The 23,928-nt window shown below is 42.8% G+C and overlaps 1 protein-coding gene across 2 annotated transcripts; it reads left to right on the forward strand.

Annotated features, from left to right (window-relative positions):
- The first annotated feature begins 12,239 nt into the window (after nt 1-12,239).
- On the forward strand, nt 12,240-23,905 carry nipal3 (NIPA like domain containing 3). 2 transcript variants are annotated; one of them, XM_036955158.2, is made up of 11 exons: nt 12,240-12,513; nt 12,928-12,996; nt 13,127-13,298; nt 13,697-13,756; nt 14,223-14,368; nt 14,625-14,721; nt 15,020-15,155; nt 20,267-20,355; nt 20,447-20,510; nt 21,379-21,473; nt 21,832-23,905. In XM_036955158.2, the coding sequence occupies exons 1-11, from the start codon at nt 12,469-12,471 to the stop codon at nt 22,023-22,025; spliced, it is 1,167 nt and encodes a 388-aa protein (XP_036811053.1). In that variant the 5' UTR covers nt 12,240-12,468; the 3' UTR covers nt 22,026-23,905. The 2 variants fall into 2 exon arrangements, with proteins under 2 accessions (XP_036811053.1, XP_036811052.1); XM_036955157.2 differs by having other exon boundaries at nt 12,251-12,513; nt 21,379-21,482.
- Nucleotides 23,906-23,928: the final 23 nt, after the last annotated feature.

The raw sequence follows: 23,928 nt of genomic DNA on the forward strand, positions 1-23,928 counted from the left end.
CAGGTTGACTCCTCTGTTTCTACTGGGCAGGTTGACTCCTGTTTCTACTGAGCAGGTTGACTCCTCTGTTTCTACTGAGCAGGTTGACTCCTCTGTTTCTACTGAGCAGGTTTACTCCTCTGTTTCTACTGAGCAGGTTTACTCCTCTGTTTCTACTGAGCAGGTTGACTCCTCTGTTTCTACTGAGCAGGTTGACTCCTCTGTTTCTACTGAGCAGGTTGACTCCTCTGTTTCTACTGAGCAGGTTGACTCCTCTGTTTCTACTGAGCAGGTTGACTCCTCTGTTTCTACTGAGCAGGTTGACTCCTCTGTTTCTACTGAGCAGGTTGACTCCTCTGTTTCTACTGAGCAGGTACGGCTGCACTATCCCCACGGCAGAACAATACATTTTCGGGCTTATGGGCCTGGCGGGATGGAAGGACAGGGATTTAGTGGTTTTGTCCAAGTCCTAATGGTTACACTTTCGGAGACTAATGATCCATATCATGTTCTATGTGGCCAGGTGCTGGGATCGTGCTGCTACCTTTAGAAATATGGGCTTCAGAGGGTTTGTTTAGTAACTCCATACAGTGAAAACAATAGGGCTTTATTATGTAGATGGCCTGGCATATGATAGGTAGTGAATCTGGGGCGGCAGGCAGCCTAGTGGTTAGAGCGTTGGGCCAGTAACCGAAAGGTTGCTGCATTGAATCCCCGAGCTGACAAGGTAGAAATCTGTCGTTCCCCTTTAACAGCATGCATTGTTAAATAAAGGTTCTAAAAATGAATAAAAAACGTATGTAAGGTCAGTGATACGGGGACATAGAGGTTGCACGCTGTTACTAATAATATAATGTTCTGGACTGGCAGAGTAGTGTCAGATCTCCCCAAGGAGATGTAGGTGTGGAGTCAGGCGCAGGAGAAACAAGTTCCGAAGGAAAAGGAAGTTATATTAAACAAGCTCAAAATAACAGGACACCAGACTACAACAGTAGCCACAAAATCCCACTCAGACACAGTCCAGGGAAAAACCACCTGTTAAAAATGAACTAAAGAAAACGCAACCCAAAACTAACTGACAGTCAAACGAAAACAATCCCGCACAAAAACCCAATGGAAATGTCGAGATAAATACCCCCCCCCCCCCCCCGCCCCTGAAAACCAAAATGAAACCAGGTGAAACACAAAACAGACATAACCAAAAGAAAAGGAAAAAGGATCTGTGGCAGCTAGTAGACCTGCGACGACGACCGCCACCTGAACAAGGAGCCACCTTTGGTGGAAGTCATGTGCCCCCCCTCCCCACGGCTCCCACAGCGTACCGACGCCGGCCTCAAGGACGACCCGGAGGGCAAGGCACAGGGCGATCAGGATGGAGGCGGTGGAACTCACCCAGCAGAGAGGGGTCCAAGATGTCCCCTATCGGCACCCAGCACCTCTCCTCCGGACCATACCCCTCCAAATCCACGAGGTACTGCAGGCCCCCCACCCGAAGTCTAGAGTCCAGGATGGACCATACAGTGTATGCCGGAGCCCCCTTGATGTCCAGGGGGGGCGGAGGGACCTCCCGCACTTCAGCGTCCTGTAGTGGACCAGCTACCACCGGCCTGAGGGGAGACACATGAAACGAGGGGTTAATACGATAGTAAGAGGGGAGCTGTAACCTATAACACACCTCGTTTATTCTCCTCAGGACTTTAAATGGCCCCACAAACCGCGGACCCAGCTTCCAGCAGGGCAGGCGGAGAGGCAGGTTTCGGGTCGAGAGCCAAAACCGAATCAATCTATCATGAACACCAAGCGGAACGTACCTCTGACCCGCTGGACACTGTGGTGGAGGATGTTCTAACCGAGACGCCCCCTCGATGTCCTCATCCACCTCCCATAACACCGGTGCCACCAGTCAAGAGGCTGGAAGTATGGGGGTGGGCTCAATGGGCCGCTCCTCTGTATCATAGAGACGGGACAGTGCGTCGGCCTTCACGTTACGGGAACCTGGTCTGTAAGAGATAGTGAAGCGAAATCTGGTAAAAAACATCACCCACCTTGCCTGACGAGGATTCAGTCTCCTCGCCGCCCGGATGTACTCCAGATGATTACGGTGGTCAATCCAGATGAGAAAAGAATGTTTCACCCCCTCAAGCCAATGTCTCCACACCTTCACAGCTTTTACCACAGCCAGCAACTCCCGATCCCCCACATCATAGTTTCAGAATGAGCTTCCTCGAAAAGAAAGCGCAGGGGCGAAGCTTCGGGGGCGTGCCCGAGCGCTGTGATAGCACGATTCCAACACAAGCCTCGGACGCGTCCACCTCCACTATGAATGCCAAAGAGGGGTTCTGATGCGCCAATACGGGAGCATCGGTAAACAACGCCTTCAGACGACCAAAAGCTCTGTCCTCCTCCGCCGACCACCGCAACCGCACCGGACCCCCGGTTGTAATGGGAGCAGCCACCTGTCCAAAACCCCGGATAAACCTCTGATAGTAATTGGCAAACCCTAACAATTGCTGCACCTCCTTTACCGTGGTCGGAGTTGGCCATTTACGCACGGCCACAATGCGGTCACACTCCATCACCACCCCAGATGTGGAAATGCGATACTCCAGGAAAGAGACGACTTGTTTGGAGAACACGCATTTCTCGGCCTTGACGTACAGGTCATGCTCCAACAGTCGCCCAAGTACCTTGCGCACCAGAGACACATGCGTGGTGCGTGTGGCGGAATAGATCAGTATGTCATCAATGTAAACCACTACACCCTGCCCATGCAGGTCCCTGAGAATCTCGTCAACAAAGGATTGGAAAACGTCTGGAGCATTTTTCAATCCATACGGCATGACGAGGTACTCATAATGGCCAGATGTGGTACTAAACACGGTTTTCCACTCATCTCCCTCTCTTTTTACAGAAGGCGAGTGCCAAATCAGCATATTCGGGGGGGATGAGCACGATTGAGACTTGTTCTGGACTCTCCACCGTCATTGCACTGGTGGAAACTCTCACACACCTACCTGAGCACTCCTCTGACCACCCCTTAAGAGCCCCCTGTTTCCACAAAATTTTAGGATTGTGATAAGCCAACCAGGGAATACCCAGCACCACTGGAAACGCTGGAGAATCAATGAGGAAGAGACTAATCCACCCCTCATGACCCTCCTGCGTCACCATGTCCAGTGGAACCGTGGCCTCCCTGATCAGCCCTGACCCTAACGGTCGACTATCTAGGGCGGGCACGGGGAAGGGTTGGTCCATCTGAACCAAGGGAATCCCTAACTTAAGCGCGAAACCGCGGTCCATAAAACTCCCCGCTGCGCCTGAATCGACTAGCGCCTTATGCCAGGAATGAGGGGAAAACCAGGAAAGGAAATCAACACATACATATGACCAACTGGGGGCTCTGGGTGAGCCGGGTGCTGACTCACCTGAGGTGTTCGAGCCGTGCTCTGCCTGCCCTCTCGACTCCCAGACAAGCTCCTCCAGCACCGGTCAGCAGTGTGTCCTCTCCGACCACAACTGGTGCAGGAGGAGACCGTTGGCCCACTCCAGCGCTCCTCCATGGACGGGGTGGGCGCGTCCGCTCCTGCTGACTCCATGATTTAGTGGTGCGGGATTCTGTCAGATCTCCCCAAGGAGATGTGGGTGTGGAGTCAGGTGCAGGAGAAACAAGTTCCGAAGGAGAAGGGCGTTTTATTAAACAAGCTCAAAATAACAGGACACCGGACTACAACAGTAGCCACAAAATCCCACTCAGACACAGTCCAGGGAAAAACCACCTGTTAAAAATGAACTAAAGAAAACGCAACCCAAAACTAACTGACAGTCAAACGAAAACAATCCCGCACAAAAACCCAATGGAAATGTTGAGATAAATACCCCCCCCCCCCGCCCCTGAAAACCAAAATGAAACCAGGTGAAACACAAAACAGACATAACCAAAAGAAAAGGAAAAAGGATCTGTGGCAGCTAGTAGACCTGCGAGCGCCGCCCGAACAGGGAGAGAAGCCACCTACGGTGGATTTTGTGACAAGTAGCTATTTAAGGAATAGAAGGAATGTTATGAAGAGGATTTCATACTGCCTGAATTCCACATTTAAAGACATCTCAAGCAAAAGAGTTTGATAGTGAGCATCAACAGTTGTAGACGCGTAAGTAACAGCCTCTCAATGGGGCTATCGACTTCTCAACCTCAAAAAAAGCCCCATTGAACAGGAAATAACCTGAGAATTTAGGGTTGTCTTTAAGTTTACGAGATTGTTAAAATGGCACATGCTTCCGAAAGCAATGCTCCCGATGGGTGCTTGTCCTAAAACAAACATAATGATCCAATCAATGCAGAATCATAATTCATGTCACACTCAAGGCAAAGGTATGTACAATCACACCCACCCAAACCATTCCTATAATGTTCTTGCTGGCATTGCCACAGTCACCGTCACCTTTCTGAATCAAAGCCTCTGTACTCCTGAACGTGCAAGGAGACAAGTCAGGACAGGTAGAAAGGATTTAAGAAAGTCCTGCTCTGCCACTACCTCATAACGACACAACATTCCTCTGTAAAATGGAGTACCACCTCATTGCTCAAAAGGAAACCAAACAGCCTTCCTGAAAAAGTGACTGTAGTGCTGTACGGTAATAACACATACCCTTCCTTCCTCTTTTTTCTTCCTAATGTACATGGACTCTTCAGCCATGATTAGAGACGTATGTTTTGGCTGCCTGCAGGATTGTTTGCTTTTTGAAACTGGTTTGTCGGATGAAAGTGTACTTTAGGGACACTGGTCACCAACACCAACTTATGTGCATTCCTACGGAGATGGTGGGCATCGCCAACGCATGGCAACCAACGCACGGCAACCAACGCACGGCAACCAACGCACGGCAACCAACGCACGGCAACCAACGCATGGCAACCAACACACGGCAACCAACGCATGGCAACCAACGCATGGCAACCGAGGATGGCAAACGAGAAAGAGTGACATCCATACAGCTAAACACAATAGTTATATATGACAATATAAAAAATGGATACATATGACATAACATAAATAATAGGTATACATGACATAATATAAATATTACATAGTTAAATGACAATATAAATAATAGTTTGATATATGACAACATAAATAATAGCCAATATGACAATATAAATAATAGATAGTTAAATATGACAATATAATAATTAGATAGTTAAAGCTGTATACAGTATATGACATAATAGGAGTAACATGGAGAATACACATACGGAGGAGGCACGCATGAACGCAAACAGACACACAGACAAGAACACACACACCATCAATCATGTGCTTCACCTCACAAACAATCAAAACTAAACACAATATCTGTTGCCCCAAAGACAGAACAATGTTAAATATGAGATGCAGTAACAAAGACAATGGTGTGATGAGAGGACTCCTACACATCACCTCTGATCCCAACTCCAACCCATACTCCTAAACATCACCTTTGATCCCAACACTAACCCTAACTCCTACATACCCCTACTGATCCTAACACTAACCCTTAGTCCTACACATCACCTCTGGTCCCAACCCTAACCCTAACTCCTACAAATCACCTCTGATCCCAACACTAACCCTAACTCCTACACATCACCTCTGATCCCAACCCTAACTCCTACAAATCCCCTCTGATCCCAACACCAACCCCAACTCCTACACGTCACCTCTGATCCCAACACTAACCCTAACTCCTATACATCACCTCTGATCCCAACACTAACCCTAACTCCTACAAATCACCTCTGATCCCAACACTAACCCTAACTCCTACACATCACCTCTGATCCCAACACTAACCCTAACTCCTATACATCACCTCTGATCCCAACCCTAACTCCTACAAATCATCTCTGATCCCAACACCAACCCTAACTCCTACACATCACCTCTGATCCCAACCCGAACTCCTACAAATCATCTCTGATCCCAACACAAACCCTAACTCCTACACATCACCTCTGATCCCAACACTAACCCTAACTCCTACAAATCACCTCTGATCCCAACACTAACTCCTACACATAACCTTTGATCCCAAAACGAACTCCTATACATCACCTCTGATCCCAACACCAACCCTATACATCACATCTGATCCCAACTCCAACTCCTATACATCACCTCTGATCCCAACACAAACCCTAACTCCTACATACCCCTACTGATCCCAAAAGCAACCCTAACTCCTACACATCACCTCTGGTCCCAACACTAACCCTAACTCCTACATACCCTTAGTGATCCCAACACCAACCCTATACATCACATCTGATCCCAACTCCAACTCCTACACATCACCTCTGATCCCAACCCTAACCCTAACTCCTATACATCACCTCTGGTCCCAACACTAACCCTAACTCCTACATACCCCTACTGATCCCAAAAGCAACCCTAACTCCTACACATCACCTCTGGTCCTAACACTAACCCTAACTCAAATGCATCACCTCTGATCCCAACACTAACCCTAACTCCTACACATCACCTCTGATCCCAACACAAACCCTAACTCCTACATACCCCTACTGATCCCAACACCAACCCTAACTCTTACACATCACCTCTGATCCTAACACTAACCCTAACTCTTACATATCACCTCTGATCCCAACACTAACCCTAACTCTTACACATCACCTCTGATCCCAACACTAAGCCGAACTCTTACACATCACCTCTGATCCCAACACTAACCCTAACTCCTACACATCACCTCTGATCCCAACATTAACTCCTATGCATCACCTCTGATCCCAACCCTAACTCCTACACATCACCTCTGATCCCAACATTAACTCCTATGCATCACCTCTGATCCCAACCCTAACTCCTACACATCACCTCTGATCCCAAAATTAACTCCTATGCATCACCTCTGATCCCAACTCCAACTCCTATACATCACCCCTGATCCCAACACCAACCCTAGCTCTTACACATCACCTCTGATCCCAACACTAACCCTAACTCTTACACATCACCTCTGATCCCAACACTAACCCTAACTCTTACACATCACCTCTGATCCCAACACTAACCCTAACTCCTACACATCACCTCTGATCCCAACACTAACTCCTATACATCACCTCTGATTCCAACCCTAACTCCTACACATCACCTCTGATCCCAACATTAACTCCTATGCATCACCTCTGATCCCAACCCTAACTCCTATACATCACCTCTGATCCCAACTCCAACTCCTATACATCACCCCTGATCCCAACCCTAACTCCTACACATCACCTCTGATCCCAACACTAACCCCTAACTCCTATGCATCACCTCTGATCCCAACACTAACCCCTAACTCCTATACATCACCTCTGATCCCAACTCCAACTTCTATACATCACCTCTGATCCCAACCCTAACTCCTATACATCACCTCTGATCTCAACCCTAACTCCTATACATCACCTCTGATCACAACTCCAACTCCTATACATCACTTCTGATCCCAACTCCAACTCCTATACATCACCTCTGATCCCAACACTTTACTTTGACACTGCATCCGTCATAGCACATTAGACCAACACCTTTATGAACCTCCATCCACATCCAAGACCCACACCTTCTACTGGGGCTTATGAAACGCCACAACCGTCCTCAGTCCTACCCATTCAACCCCCCAGTAAAACGACCTGCAGCTTGCCTTTATCCTCGACTGTAGAACCAGGAGGGAGTCGTTAGCATTCAAAGCTATTACAATGACAAGATATTGGGGGATTTATTTTGGAGTAGCCGATTGATCCTCCCTTAACCCCTGTGGGTTATCCTAGCCAGACTGCTCAACAGCTGTAGAAACTCCAACGGTTATTATATGTGGGTGGATACAGATGGTAAACTGAACTGGTCGGTCCACTATGCAGTATGTATGACCCTCTAAGGGCTCGAGTAAGATGGACCCTCTCCCCTTTGGCGCATGGCCCCAGGACCCCCACACCCACACTCATATACAATGCCTTGCGAAAGTATTTGGCCCCCTTGAACTTTGCGACCTTTTGCCACATTTCAGGCTTCAAACATAAAGATATAAAACTGTATTTTTTTGTGAAGAATCAACAACAAGTGGGACACAATCATGAAGTGGAACGACATTTATTGGATATTTCAAACTCTCTCCAGAAGTTCAGTGAGGATCTCTGAATGATCCAATGTTGACCTAAATGACTAATGATGATAAATACAATCCACCTGTGTGTAATCAAGTCTCCGTATAAATGCACCTGCACTGTGATAGTCTCAGAGGTCCATTAAAAGTGCAGAGAGCATCATGAAGAACAAGGAACACACCAGGCAGGTCCGAGATACTGTTGTGAAGAAGTTTAAAGCCGGATTTGGATACAAAAAAAATTCCCAAGCTTTAAACATCCCAAGGAGCACTGTGCAAGCGATAATATTGAAATGGAAGGAGTATCAGACCACTGCAAATCTACCAAGACCTGGCCGTCCCTCTAAACTTTCAGCTCATACAAGGAGAAGACTGATCAGAGATGCAGCCAAGAGGCCCATGATCACTCTGGATGAACTGCAGAGATCTACAGCTGAGGTGGGAGACTCTGTCCATAGGACAACAATCAGTCGTATATTGCACAAATCTGGCCTTTATGGAAGAGTGGCAAGAAGAAAGCCATTTCACATAAAAAGTGTCATTTAAAGTTTGCCACAAGCCACCTGGGAGACACACCAAAAATGTGGAAGAAGGTGCTCTGGTCAGATGAAACCAAAATTGAACTTTTTGGCAACAATGCAAAATGTTATGTTTGGCGTAAAAGCAACACAGCTGAACACACCATCCCCACTGTCAAACATGGTGGTGGCAGCATCATGGTTTGGGCCTGCTTTTCTTCAGCGGGGACAGGGAAGATGGTTAAAATTGATGGGAAGATGGATGGAGCCAAATACAGGACCATTCTGGAAGAAAACCTGATGGAGTCTGCAAAAGACCTGAGACTGGGACGGAGATTTGTCTTCCAACAAGACAATTATCCAAAACATAAAGCATAAAATCTACAATGGAATGGTTCAAAAATAAACATATCCAGGTGTTAGAATGGCCAAGTCAAAGTCCAGACCTGAATCCAATCGAGAATCTGTGGAAAGAACTGAAAACTGCTGTTCACAAATGCTCTCCATCCAACCTCACTGAGCTCGAGCTGTTTTGCAAGGAGGAATGGGAAAACATTTCAGTCTCTCGATGTGCAAAACTGATAGAGACATACCCCAAGCGACTTACAGCTGTAATCGCAGCAAAAGGTGGCGCTACAAAGTATTAACTTAAGGGGGCTGAATAATTTTGCACGGCCAATTTTGCAGTTTTTGATTTGTTAAAAAAGTTTGAAATATCCAATAAATGTCGTTCCACTTCATGATTGTGTCCCACTTGTTGTTGATTCTTCACAAAAAAAATACAGTTTTATATCTTTATGTTTGAAGCCTGAAATGTGGCAAAAGGTCGCAAAGTTCAAGGGGGCCGAATACTTTCGCAAGGCACTGTATGCACACACACACACACGCTCACACACACACACACACGCTCACACGCTCACACACACACACAAACACGCTCACATATGCACATACACACACACGTTCACACGCTCACACAAGTTCACACGCTCACACACACTCACACACTCACACACACACACACACACACACACACGCTCACACACACACTCACATATGCACATACACACACACACACACACACATATTCATTCATAGTCACAGATCATGTCCTAAATCTGTCTTGCTTACTTACTAAAACGATATACTGTGTACTAATTGTACTACATACTATTTAGAACATACTGTTTAGTAAAAATGGATGCAGTAAGCTTCACACACACACATCCGTGTCAGGCGGTGCAGTTTAAGATGAGGGAGGACAATTTATTTTCATGACCGTGGCCTTATTTGATGACTGTCATTCATATTCCATTCACCCAGCTCAATGTAACATCGATAGGTTTAGGCTACTACATGATACTCTAATTTTCCCTATACCCATCATGAGGTTGCAACAACCTAGCCTACGAATGAAAGCGTTCAATGTAGGTACACAGGTCGAGAGACATTTTTAAGTTATCAAGGTGACAGACAGTGACACATTCAATGCCGCCTTGCACACTTGCCTGCATCTAGCTGTTCTAAGGTGTAATCATTATACCAACAGTTGCAAACGAGAGTTTCTATTGGACAAATTCAGGTATGATTATCCCTGTTTCGTTTCGTTTGTTTCCGTTTGAGAATGAATACACCCCTGATCACACGGAAACACAGTTCACTTTCATAGCAGCCTCATACGAACAGCATGATCAATTTTCTTATTGTATAATTCCCTCTGGCATCTGTGCGCTCTCCTCCTTTTCCCTTCGCTTTCATCCATGTCAATGTGCCAATTTGAGTTTGTTATTCACTGTGTCTCATAGCATCATTGCCATGAGCTTTGTCAGTTATTGTCAACACTGGCTACATGTCCCCAATGATTGAGTGAGTCTATTGGCAATTTCCCGTCTGACTAAAAACTCTGCTCTCTATGCAAAGTAATAGTACACTTCCAACTGCAAATTGACAACGTATCACATCAATTCCCTCAGTTCGTGTGGTTGTGTCCCCATGTGAGGGAATATCCAAGAGGCAGAGTTGTTCTGGTTATTAGTAAAAAAAAAAAAAAGAAGGTTTGCTTCAGGGCTGTAAGTATCACTTATACAAATCATATATATGTATGATATATATCTAGTTTTATTTGTCTGCGTTTATAATGGAATTCACCTACTCAAGGTAAGGAGGACACTTTCCATGATCAAAGTCTACAAAATGAAGCCCAGGAAAGGTACTCCCTCTACTGGACATATTGCATGTTTTTCCCAACAAACTAAATACAAAATATAGACTACATGTAATCTATTTGCTTATTCACCACAAATAACAAATGGTAATGCATCCTCACATTAAGTAATGCATCCTCACAGACTATCTGTCTGACATATTTAATCTTCTCATAAATGTGACATAGTTAGGCTACTTAATCATATCATACATGTGACATAGCCTACTTAATCGTATCATAAATGTGACATAGCTAGCCTATTGTATCCATCTCCATCATTTACCTTTGTTTTATTATTTATATTTGACCATGGCTTTTCTCCAGTCCCGTATGCAAATCCTCGGAATGTAATTTCATTTAACAAATGAGTTAGTCATGACTCATCTAGAACAGGTGTACAGGCGTGTTCCCCGTGTGTAAAATTGGTGGGCACAAATATTTTCATCCCGTCTTTCACAGGCACAATACACCCTCCCTCTGTTGACCTTGCCTAAAGCTACAATTGCAGGGAATGCGTATGGAACCAGTGACTGTGACGCAGTGCAGGGCCTGTCAAATGCCCGTAGGACTGTATGGCACAATAGCAAAGCTTGTGTTTCATTAATCAACGTCAAAAATGACTGAATGGCATCAGATTATGGTGATCTGTCTCCAGGGTGGCCCGGTTACCACCCAGTTTTAATAATAACACCATAGAAAGTACAACGCACAGGCCGATCCCAAATTTAACACATTGCTGTATCCTACCATTACACATGTCACAGGTATGTTGTGGTGGATAGACGAACAGTCATTGGAAGACAACTTTATGAACCTCTGGTTTGCAAGCGTATAGCTTTAATGTAGTGGTTATTTATCAGAATTTGTTCTCCCATTATGATAAAATACGTTTTTATTGAGGTAAAAAAAAAACATACTGTAAATAATAAACGCAAAAACCTAGACTCCTTCATACTGTAAATAATAAACGCACGTGTTGACTCCATACATAGGTAGTTACCTCCCTTATGTAGCCTTTTCCTTGCCTATTTGAAGAAATGGCTCGTTGGCGCGGCCTACTGTACTGATGTGACAGTGCGACAGCTGAATGGAGCATATCATGCAAAATAAACAACATTGGCAAGAAAACAACTCTTGTTAAATTCGTGGCAATAATTTCCATTAGCAACAGGCCTACACACCAAATAAATCACATTAATTGTTTTTTGTTGTTGTGAATTTGTCATCTTTATTTGCAAGATGAACAAACCATTTTGGCATGCAAATTCAATCTGCTAAATTACTGTCATAGTCCCCCATCACCGCGCAAATCATCAAAAGGATTGTAGTTGAAAGTTTCTCTCGCATTTCTATCACAGCATCCGTGTCCGTTTTTGGTCTTTCTTCCAGCGGCATTCAAATGAATCTCGCTGTGCGTCATGCGTAACAGCTGTGTGTAAAATAGAATCCGGAAATACAAGCATCCAAAGATGGCGTTCTTCTCGTAGAAGAGTCTTACTGGGAAATTAACTATTGCTATTGTTTATTGATTGAAGTTGCATTTGAACAGATACGCGATGTCTCTGGAAATGTTCGCCTGCTGTTGATGAATAGACATTTCCCTCAACCAGAATGGCAGGAGTAGAATATACTGCAGTCGGCGGCGATTCCTATACGGTGAGAATGTGATGCGTCGTGGCGAGTGTTACATCCTGTTATGAACCGCAAATAGCAGTTAAAAAAAAAAAGAAATGGTCAAATGTAGCCAAAGAGCGATGCATTAAGATACATGTTCTCAAAATGTTCAGTCTGTAACTTGAAACAGCTGGATGAGTATGTCCAACATGTTTATTAGATAAACTGCCTGTTTTATTAGTTACGTTAAGGCGTTTAAAGTTTTGTGCTTAGTCTTATTAATTCGTCATTTGAAGATATCACATTCCATTAATACATTCTGTGTCCATGCAATAACAACATGTGGGTGTGGCCTACATGTCACCTGTGTCACTGCCCACATATTTGAAGTGTCTCTTGAAATATTTATGACCCCTAAGTGAATGGATTTGTTTGTTTGTTTGTTTGCATTTACAGGAAAACCTAATTGGAACCTTGCTGGCCATTTTTGGTAATTTGCTTGTCAGCATCTCTGTAAGCATTCAGGTAAGCTCAAGCAACTGCCAACCCTCATGTTGTATGTTTTGGATATAACAAGGAGTGGGTGTCCGAAGAGACACAATATTTGTACAACAGTGGTTCTATTTAATTGTCTTTATTTTCCTGAATTCTCCAGAAATACAGCCATGTAACATTAGCAGGGACCAAGGACCCCCGTGCCTTCTACCGAACCAAAACATGGTGGTGTGGCCTGGTACTTACCGTTCTAGGAGAGGCAGCCAACTTTGTCTCCTATGCCTTTGCACCTTTATCTCTAATAGCTCCATTGAATGCAGTGTCTGTCATAGGTAAGCAAATTACACTTCACTCTCACTGCTCGGGAGCTTGGCCTATCATAGCCTGGGGTGTATTCACTAGATACCGAAGAGAAGCGAACGGATTGGGGAGCGACCTACCTGAATTTGTCCGATAGACACTCTTGTTTTCATTGCAAAACGTTTCCCGTTTGGACAAAACGGTTTCCGATGCTAATGTTTTTTCTACGGTGCAAAACGTTTTGCCAACAGTGTCAATTTATGAATACAACCCTGAACTTGGAATTTAATAAATAAAAGGAAATGTGTACCAGATTGAAGTTGTTTATAACTAACTATATTATCGACATTTCGGAAAGCAAACAATGCCTAAATGTCATGTCATTTTTTTATCATGTGTTTAATGAACATTTGTTTTTTCTTCTTTTCAGCAAGTTCAATCTTAGGTTTCATTTTCCTGAGAGAGAAATGGAAGCCAAAGGAATTTTTAAGTAAGTTCAATGGGTATTTTACGTTTTATGATTCAGTGTTGGAACTGACATTCTGCTTTAGGCAAATTGTATGGAAATGATGCTGAGACAATGCAAATACTGGTCCCACTGCACACACTGCTATTTGCTATGGATTTTCTTTTCCTCATAAAATAACCTGAATAATCAAGTGTTTTGGGGAAATGGGTGAAAAGTCTCTGAATATTTGTTTGGATGGTTATTCAAAAAATTTGTTTTTTTTTAAATGTAGTGTATATGCAGCCATTTACTTAGCATTTTAGAAATACAAAACCCATATTTGGAAAGTTTGTGTACCAAAAGCATTTCTATACAATGCATGTTAATGCTAACATGCTAACATGATGCTAACGTGAATGCTAACATGCTAATGTGAATGCTAACATGCTAACGTGAATGCTAACATAAATGCTAACATGCTAACATGAATGCGTGTCTTTGACTCTAGAGCGATACGTTTTGTCTTTCCTTGGATGTATCTTGACGGTAGCCGGGACCTACCTCTTTGCCACGTTCGGACCCAACTATCACCAGAAACTTACTGCAGAGAACATAGTGAAACAGGTCGTAGGATGGCCCTTCCTCTTGTATGTGGTAAGAAATTTGATTCTGTATAGGAGAATGGGGATTGAGGTATTTCATAAATACTATTTTTAAGTCTACATACTTCACCTTTCTGTGCATAATTAGAATGTATCAGATTTGGACAAGAGTGTATATATTTTTTTTCACCAGGTTGTTGTTTTCTTTGGCAAACCGATTTCCCCCGCCTCTATGTTAGTTATGATAAATGGGCTATTTATAAGAGCTGTAATATCTCCTGTTGTTGTTTGGGTTTTCTACGGGACAGTTCCTGGAGATTATTGCCTTCTGTCTTCTGCTGTACTTCTACAAGCAGCGCAACGCTAATCACCTTGTTGTCATTCTCCTGCTGGTGGCGCTGCTCGGTAAGTTGGACGACGGCAAAATATTAATGTTCAATATTTAGCAACAACAAACTATTTTCTGGACATCAGCAACGGAGAACAGCAGAGGTGTGTGTGTGTGTGTGTGTGTGAAGACCTCAACCCACTGATAGGTAGAGCTGTGATAAACAGTCCAATATTTGCTTGATAGGAATTGAACTCAGGTCTAAATAATACAATTTCATGAAAGTTGCTCTTTACTGAAAATGTCTCTTTTCACTAACATTTCTGTTTTTAAAGGGCTTGTTAACCACCCTACTGCACGGTGCTTCTTCCCCAGGTTCTGTGACTGTGATCACAGTGAAAGCAGTGGCAGGCATGCTGGTCCTCAGCGTCCAGGGCACCATGCAGCTCAACTACCCCATCTTCTACGTCATGTTTGTCTGCATGGTTACCACTGTGGTCTTCCAGGCTACGTGAGTGCACTGGCAGTTAGCTAACCCTTCATTCCATTTTCCCCAAAAAATACAAATAATTGAGTATATACAGTCCCAGTGGAATGAATGCGTCCAAACTTTTGACTGGTACTGTATGTGGTAAGGACTGTATGTGGTAAGTATTCCATGAGTAGCCTACAGGGTAACTACTAGAGGTCGACCGATTAATCGGAATGGGCGATTAACCTTTCTGATCTCCCCATCCCGGATCCGGGATCGTGAATACAGACTCAAGCTCATTACCATAACGCAACGTTAACTATTCATGAAAATCGCAAATGAAATGAAATAAATATGCTAGCTCTCAAGCTTAGCCTTTTGTTAACAACACTGTCATCTCAGATTTTCAAAATATGCTTCTCAACCATTGCAAAACAAGCATTTGTGTAACAGTATTGATGGCTAACGTAGCATTTAGCGTAGCATTTAGCATTAGCATTCAGCTGGCAACATTTACACAAAAAAACAGAAAAGCATTCAAATAAAATCATTTACCTTTGAAGAACTTCAGATGTTTTCAATGAGGAGACTCTCAGATAGAAAATGTTCAGTTTTTCCTGAAAGATTATTTGTTTAGGATAAATCGCTCCGTTTTCTGCGTCACGTTTAGCTATGAAAAAACCCCTGTATCCAGGATTGTGTAAATCTATCAGCAAGCTCATTAGCATAACACAACGTTAACTATTCATGAAAATCGCAAATGAAATGAAATAAATATGCCATCTCTCAAGCTTAGCCTTTTGTAAACAACACTGTCATCTCAGATTTTCAAAATATGCTTCTCAACCATAGGAAAACAATCATTTGTGTAAAAGTAGCTAGCTAGCGTAGCATTTAGCGTTAGCATTAGTGTTAGCATCCAGCACGCAACATTTCAACAAAAACATAAAAGCCTTTGAATTTACCTTTGAAGAACTTCTGATGTTTTCAATGAGGAGACTCTCAGTTAGATAGCAGATGCTCAGTTTTTCCAAAAAGATTATTTGTGTATTAGAAATAGCTCCGTTTTGTACATCACATTTGGCTACCAAAAAAAAACGAAAATTCAGTCCTCAAAACGCGAACTTTCTTCCAAATTAACTCCATAATATCGACGGAAAACATGGCAAACGTTGTTTAGAATCAATCCTCAAGGTGTTTTTCACATATCTCTTCGATGATATATCGTTCGTGGAAGCATGGTTTCCCCTCTCAATCAAATGGAAAAATACTTGCACATGGCTTTACGCACCAGTTTCGACGCAGGACACCAGGCGGACACTTGGAAAATGTAGTCTCTTATGGTCAATCTTCCAATGATATGCCTACAAATACGTCACAATGCTGCCGACATCTTGGGGAAACGGCAGAAGGTCTAAGCTTATTCCTGTCGCATTCACAGCCATATAAGGAGACATTAGAAAACAGAGCTTCAGAAATTCTGCTCATTTCCTGTTTAACGTATCATCTTGGTTTCGCCTGTAGAATGAGTTCTGGGGCACTTACAGACAAAATCTTTGCAGATTCTGAAACTTCAGAGTGTTTTCTTTCCAAAACTGAATATGCATAGTCGAGCATCTTTTCGTGACAAAATATCGCGCTTAAAACGGGAACGTTTTTTTATCCAAAAATGAAATAGCGCCCCTAGAGATGCAACTGGTTAAAACCTGTTGATGCCAGGAGTTCCTCTGGAGGAACACCCTCCCCCCCGTTCAGCTCAAACGGTGGCGCATGGAACGCAAAAATATTCTTAAAAATATTTAACCTCCACACAATATTAAGTCCAATAGCTCAAATGAAAGATAAACACCTTGTTCATCTACCCAGCATGTCAGATTTTTAAAATGTTTTACGGCGAAAACACACCACACATTTATATTAGACCACCACCGAAACAAAGACAAGCGGCAGCCATTTTGTCCCAGAAAATATAAAATTATAAAAGCAGGATTAAAAAATAAATCGCTCACTAACCTTTTGAAAATCTTCATCAGATGACAGTGATAGGACATGTTACACAGTACATTTTTTTTTTTTCAATAATATGCCATATATATCCATAAATGTCCATTTACAGTGTACTCATGTTCAGAAATTACTCAAAAATGCCCGCAGGAAACCTAGGTAGCTCGGCAAGATAACGTAAATAGACATCATAAACTTTGGCTAAATATACATGTTCTACATATAGTTAGAAAGATACACTGCTTCTTTATGCAACCGCTGTGTTAGATTTATTTTTAACGTTACAGAAATCGCACACTATTTCATATGCTGAGGCAGCGCTCAGTTCCAAGCTACATTTCCACGTAATGTTGGAGTCAACAGAAACACAGATTTAAGCATAAATATTCCCTTACCTTCGATGGTCTTCGTTCAGAATGTTCTGGAAGGGTTCATACTTACCCAATACATCGTTTGGTTTCAAGTCTTGCGTCTTTGTATTAGCTACTGCTAATAACATCAGCTGAAATGCACCCAAAACGTCCTCCGGTCCGGATAAGTTGCGCATCAAAACTTCAAAATTACACATTATATGTCGACTAAACAGGTCAAACTAAGTGCAGAAGCAAGCTTTATGATGTTTTAGACGTGCAAAACAAACTTCAATTCAACCGGGCATCGTTTGCTCTTCCCAGGAGTGCTGGAACAAAGAAATGGCTGTGACCAATTCGCGCCCTGACGCACAGGTTTTTTTATCGCGACACTTACTCCAATCACTCCTATAGGGCCAATTCTCGCGCGATTTGAACGATTGAACGCTCCAAAGAAAGAGGACATCTAGTGGAAGAGATGGAAAGTGTCCCCAGATCCATAAGTGGTCGGGAAGGGTGGGGGCATGACGTCAAAGTTGCTCCAACTTTCATGGCCACAAAAACTAGTTTGGAAGAATGCATGCCCTGTGAGTTCTGCTATACTTACAGACATAATTCCAACGGTTTTAGAAGCTTTAGAGTGTTTTCTATCCAATAATAATTATTATATGCATATATTAGCAATTTTTAATATTTTTTTTTTTCAGTTTACTAGGGGTACCCAATTTCTCCAAAGGGGGCGTAAATCTGCCTGGCATCAACAGTAACTAGGCAAGTCAGTTAAGAACACATTCTTATTTTCAATGACGGCCTAGGAACGGTGGGTTAACTGCCTTGTTCAGGGGCAGAACGACAGATGTTTACTTTGTCAGCTCGGGGATTCAATCTTGCAACCTTACAGTTAACTAGTCCAACGCTTTAACCACCTGCCTCTCATTGCACTCCACGAGGGGCCTGCCTGTTACGCGAAATGCAGTAAGAAGCCAAGGTAAGTTGCTAGCTAGCATTAAACTTATCTTATAAAAAACAATCCATCAATCATAATCACTAGTTAACTACACATGGTTGATGATATTACTAGTTTATCTAGCGTGTCCTGTGCTGCATTTAATCGATGCGGTGCGCATTCGCGGAAAAAGGACTGTCGTTGCTCCAACGTGTACCTAACCATAAACATCAATGCCTTTCTTAAAATCAGTACACAAGTATATATTTTTAAACCTGCATATTTAGTTGATATTGCCTGCTAACACTAATTTATTTTAACTAGGGAAATTGTGTCACTTCTCTTGCAACAGAGTCAGGGTACATGCAGCGGTTTGGGCCGCCTGGCACGTTGCGAACTGTGTGAAGACTATTTCTTCCTAACAAAGACAGCCAACTTCCCCAAACGGGGGATGATTTAACAAAAGCGCATTTGCGAAAAAAGCACAAATATTGGACAACTGTACCCAATCATAAACACCAATGCCTTTCTTAAAATCAATACACATAAGTATATATTTTTAAACCTGCATATTTAGCTAAAATAAATTCAGGTTAGCAGGCAGGTGAAATTAGCAGGCAGGTGAAATTGTTTCACTTCTCTTGCGTTCATTGCATGCAGAGTCAGGGTATATGAACTAATTTGCCAGAGTTTTGCGTAATCATGACATAACATTGAAGGTTGTGCAATGTAACAGCAATATTTAGACTTCGGGATGCCACCCGCTAGATAAAATACGGAACGGTTCCGTATTTCACTGAAAGAATAAACTTTTTGTTTTCGAAATGATAGTTTCTGGATTATACCATATTAATGACCAAAGGCTCGTATTTCTGTGTGTTGTTATGTTATAATTAAGTCTATGATTTGATAGAGCAGTCTGACTGAGCGATGGTAGGCAGCAGCAGGCTCGTAAGCATTCATTCAAACAGCACTTTTGTGCGTTTTTCCAGCAGCTCGTCGCAGTGCTTCAAGCATTGAGCTGTTTATGACTTCAAGCCTATCAACTCCCGAGATTAGGCTGGTGTAACCGATGTGAAATGGCTAGCTAGTTAGCGGGTTGCGCGCTAATAGCGTTTCAAACGTCACTCGCTCTGAGACTTGGAGTAGTTAATCCCATTGCTCTGCAAGGGCTGCGGCTTTTGTGGAGCGATGGGTGAAGATGCTTCGAGGGTGGCTGTTGTTGATGTGTTCCTGGTTCGAGCCCAGGTAGGGGCGAGGAGAGGGACGGAAGCTATGCTGTTACACTGGCAATACTATAGTGCCTATAAGAACATCCAATAGTCAAAGGTATATGAAATACAAATGGTATAGAGAGAAATAGTCCTATAAAAACTATATTAACTACAACCTAAAACCTCTTACCTTGGAATATGGAAGTCTCATGTTAAAAGGAACCACCAGCTTTCATACGTTCTGAGCAAGGAACTCAAACGTTAGCTTTTTTACATGGCACCTATTGCACTTTTACTTTCTTCTCCAACACTTTGTTTTTGCATTATTTTAACCAAATTGAACATGTTTCATTATTTATTTGAGGCTAAATTGATTTTTATTGATGTATTATATTAAGTTAAAATAAGTGTTCATTCAGTATTGTTGTAATTATCATTATTACAAATAAGAAACATTTAAATTGGCCGATTTAATCGGTATCTGCCTTTTTTGGTCCTCCAATAATCGGTATCGGCGTTGAAAAATCATAATCTGTCGACCTCTAGTAAATACATGTATTGTTTATATATAAGGTCTACTGCTATGTAAGACACTTGTATTGTGTTTGACTGACACCTCATTGTGAATCCTCTCAGGTTTCTCTCCCAGGCTACTCACCTGTACGACTCCTCCATGATAGCCTGTGTGAACTACATCTTATCCACATCCTTTGCGATTGTCGCAGGTAAGAGAGCTGCTGACATTGTCAATTTAACCTCTGTGGAATCACAGCTCAAGAAGGTGTGAACATCAAGTATTTTTTTTCACATCTACAGGAGCCATATTTTACCTGGAGTTTAATCACGAAGACATTCTTCACATCTGCATGTTTTTGTTGGGGTGAGTAGGCGGTTCTATAATTGTCCACATGTGTCAGACTGGACATATGGTGATTATGGCCCCAAAACTAGCGCTATCAGACAATTAAACAAATTAGATGTTTTTTCTTTTTCTATTAGTTAATGAATCTACAGATTAATCAGTTGTGTCATAAGTGGTATGTGATTGATAGTTTGAGTTTATTTTATTTTTTACAGGGACAGTGCACGTTTCAGTAAAAGTGCCGGTTTTAGCCAGCCGGCTAATTTTCAACCGCAGTCCCTGGGCAGGTTATTAAAAACAATCACAATATAGACAATAGCAACATAGGACAAGCAAGACATATCATACAGACAGAGCAACATTGGACAAGCAAGACGTAGCATACAGACAGAGCAACATAGGACAAAAAGCAGCAAAACAAAATTCATAAAAGCAACAAAGTGTTTCCACACCTCACAAGATACAGACAACAGACCACATGGAAAGCGGCAACACACAGCTAGGGACCATGTTCACAAATCTGATTGACCTTTAGTCATGTCTTCATACATTTTAGTTATGTGTGTCTGATGCCAGTGTATTCCAGACATGGGAAGCTCTCACAGAGAAAACGGATTTACTAAAGGTGATTTTCCTTAAGGGACTACTACAGTCACCTCTCATGGCAGACCTTGTGGATCTGCTGCCATATGTTTGGGTTTTCTGTTTAACAAAACTACTGAGTGGAGGGAGAGCCAGGCCATTTAGGATCTTGAATACAAGACATGCGTCGGTGTATTGCACAAGATTTTCCCAACTCAGGAGCTCATGCTTTCAGAGGATGTAACAGTGATGATGGCTATTGGGCTTCCTATCCAGGTAATGTCTTATCTCTGTCCTTCATTAGATGTTTATCTTGTTTCCTGGGAGTCTTCCTGATTACCAAGAACAGGAAAAGGCTAAAGACCTTTGAACCCTATGTGACAATGGACATGTCGCAAGGTAATGAAGGTACAGTTGCCGTGACGCCCCCCCCCCCATTGTCCCCAATACGAATTCAATAGCTTGCTGACGTTGTACGGTAAATTCCTTGCATCTTCTGACTTTAATATCAAAACTCGCTTGACTGTCTTTCAACATTAACAAAAAAAGCTACCTGTGAATTATGATTGATTGCCACCATGGTGCTCTCCACGCGACACAGGCAATCTAACGGGAATTAAAGCCAATAGGTGAATTGGTTTCTGTGCCCCATTGCCATGAATTCAAACTCGCATTGAGTTAATGACATCTGCCTTGTGTTACAGATTCACCTTGTGTTATGAATTCATGTCATTCTCACCCCTTTTCCTAAACACAGGTATTCCCACCATTCACGACAAGGGCTGGCGAGCAGTGCAGCCGGACTATAACGGTTCCTTTTCCTACGGTGCCCTGGTTAACAATGACAGCGTGGCGCCCGCCACTCTACCAGAGCTGGATCATGACCAGCTGGCAGTCACACCCAGTCCCACCGCTGCCCCCTATAGTTCGGCTGACCTGAAGAACGACTGAGGCACCTTTCAGACGTGCTTCAACCTTCCCCTCCGTAGGCTGCGTCTCAATCCTCCACCCTTCTCCTGAAGTGGTGCACACGTCTGGAAAAGGGTTCAGAATAGGGATGTAACCATAGACTCAGTGTAGGATGATGTCACCATTACTATGTTACCCCCATCTGGCCATGTCTAACAATAAGGAAGTGTTTTGTGGGTTGTCAGAATCATGCTGTACAGCAGTGGTTCCCAAACTGTGGGGTACCCCCCCCCAAAATAAACATTTATGATTGTTTGTTTTTTTTGGGGGGGGGGCACCCAGTCCAACTTTCAACTTACTCTTGAGAAGTTTTAGTAGTAGAATGCAGAAGGTGCAACTTCTAAATTGGGTAGTACATCATCAGTTCCTCTTGTCATGTCAGTCATTGCCTTCCTTAGTGAGCTATGTATAACCTGTCAGAAATGTCCCGATCAACTATCCCATGTTGGCTAACTTTTTCTAGATAGGTTTTTTTAGCCCTTGGATTTTATGTTTGAGTCACTCAAATATCACATTTAAACATTACAAAATGTATAAATTTGCTTTAAATGGGGGGGGTAGTTCCCCAAAACTGGAAGGGGTGTCTGAGTGAAAGTTTGGGAACCCCTACTCTACAGTAATTCAACTGAGCTGTACACTCTTCTTTTAATGTCTTCCTATCTACGGACTGCAATGAGGGACATTTCAACCATGAGACATTAGCTTTATTCCTGCAAATCATTCCAAGAAAGGTACTGAAGTATCCTGAAGTTGTCACTGACCACGGACAAACATCGACCTGGATCCAGGCCCATAGACATGTCATACCTTTGGACATTAATGTGCCTTAGACTAAAGCACCCTGCCTGTTTCTCCCTGCTGCTGTGTGTTCGCCACATAAGATTGAGTGACTTATTCCATGTTCATGCATTTCTGCAGGATTTCTTTCAATAGACTTGCCAATGAATACTGTCTGCAGTTTTCCTTGTATGTTTTGCTTGAGCAGTTGAAGTCACCCCACAATTCTGCCTCTGACGAGTAAGACGGTGTACGACTGCTTAGTCCAAAAATGACCAAAATGCTTATAAACTGTTATTGTTTTAAGTTATTTTAGTTGCATTTGAATCACCAAGTTGTAGTTGGGACTATGGTCTTAAATGCACAATGATTGTGTGAATTTCATGTAAAACTGAGAAGAGAAAAAAAAAGTAACATATTTATTGTGTTTGAAGCTTAATGTGATAAAAGTTGGACGGCTTTATTCAAGTGGTCTTCTTGTGTTAGGAATGGATTTGACGCTCGGGCTTCGAATCTACATAGCGTCTGACTGGGAGTGCTGATCTAGGATCAGGTCCACCCTGTCCATGTAATCCTGGATCAGAAACTCCAACTCTTGAGACGCTTTGTGGCTACGGGCCGAGTTCTGCTCACCACACTATCCATTTATAACAATGTCAATGAGTGTGACGCCACTTTTCCGCTCTTTTTAAAAAAAATACATATGTTTTTAAGTTGGGATCTACCTTTAGTTTAGCTGCGTTTATTATGTGGACTAAAGGGGATTCTGAATGTCTTAAGTTATATAGATGTTATGACAATTTCCTTGTATCACTGTGCAAGCTAAACCAATATGAAGAAATGTCCAATGAGTGACTGAGCTGATTTAGAATAGACTACTGACGTCTCTGGTCAACGCTTGTTGTTTGTCATTCTGCCAGTATTTTCAATGAATAGAAAATCCAGAGGTACTGACACGACCAATGAGCTCACAGTATACTATTGTTTTCTTCCTGTAATGAATGATTTGTAACCCTTATTAACCTCATTGCCACCACTGTTGCTGTATTATGAACTAGGTAAGCAAATAAATAATATACTACTGACGTTCATGCAAAAGATTAATGTA

Source organism: Oncorhynchus mykiss, chromosome 19 (assembly GCF_057628025.1).
Source record: "Oncorhynchus mykiss isolate SJ-2025 chromosome 19, ASM5762802v1, whole genome shotgun sequence".
Classification (NCBI taxonomy): domain Eukaryota; kingdom Metazoa; phylum Chordata; class Actinopteri; order Salmoniformes; family Salmonidae; genus Oncorhynchus; species Oncorhynchus mykiss.

Coding starts and splice junctions, on each gene's coding strand:
- nipal3 (XM_036955157.2), top strand. CDS start 12,469: ATGGCAGGAGTAGAATATACTGCAGTCGGCGGCGATTCCTATACG. Junction 12,997..13,126: donor GCATCTCTGTAAGCATTCAG/GTAAGCTCAAGC, acceptor TGAATTCTCCAG/AAATACAGCCATGTAACATT. Junction 14,722..15,019: donor CCTGCTGGTGGCGCTGCTCG/GTAAGTTGGACG, acceptor CTTCTTCCCCAG/GTTCTGTGACTGTGATCACA.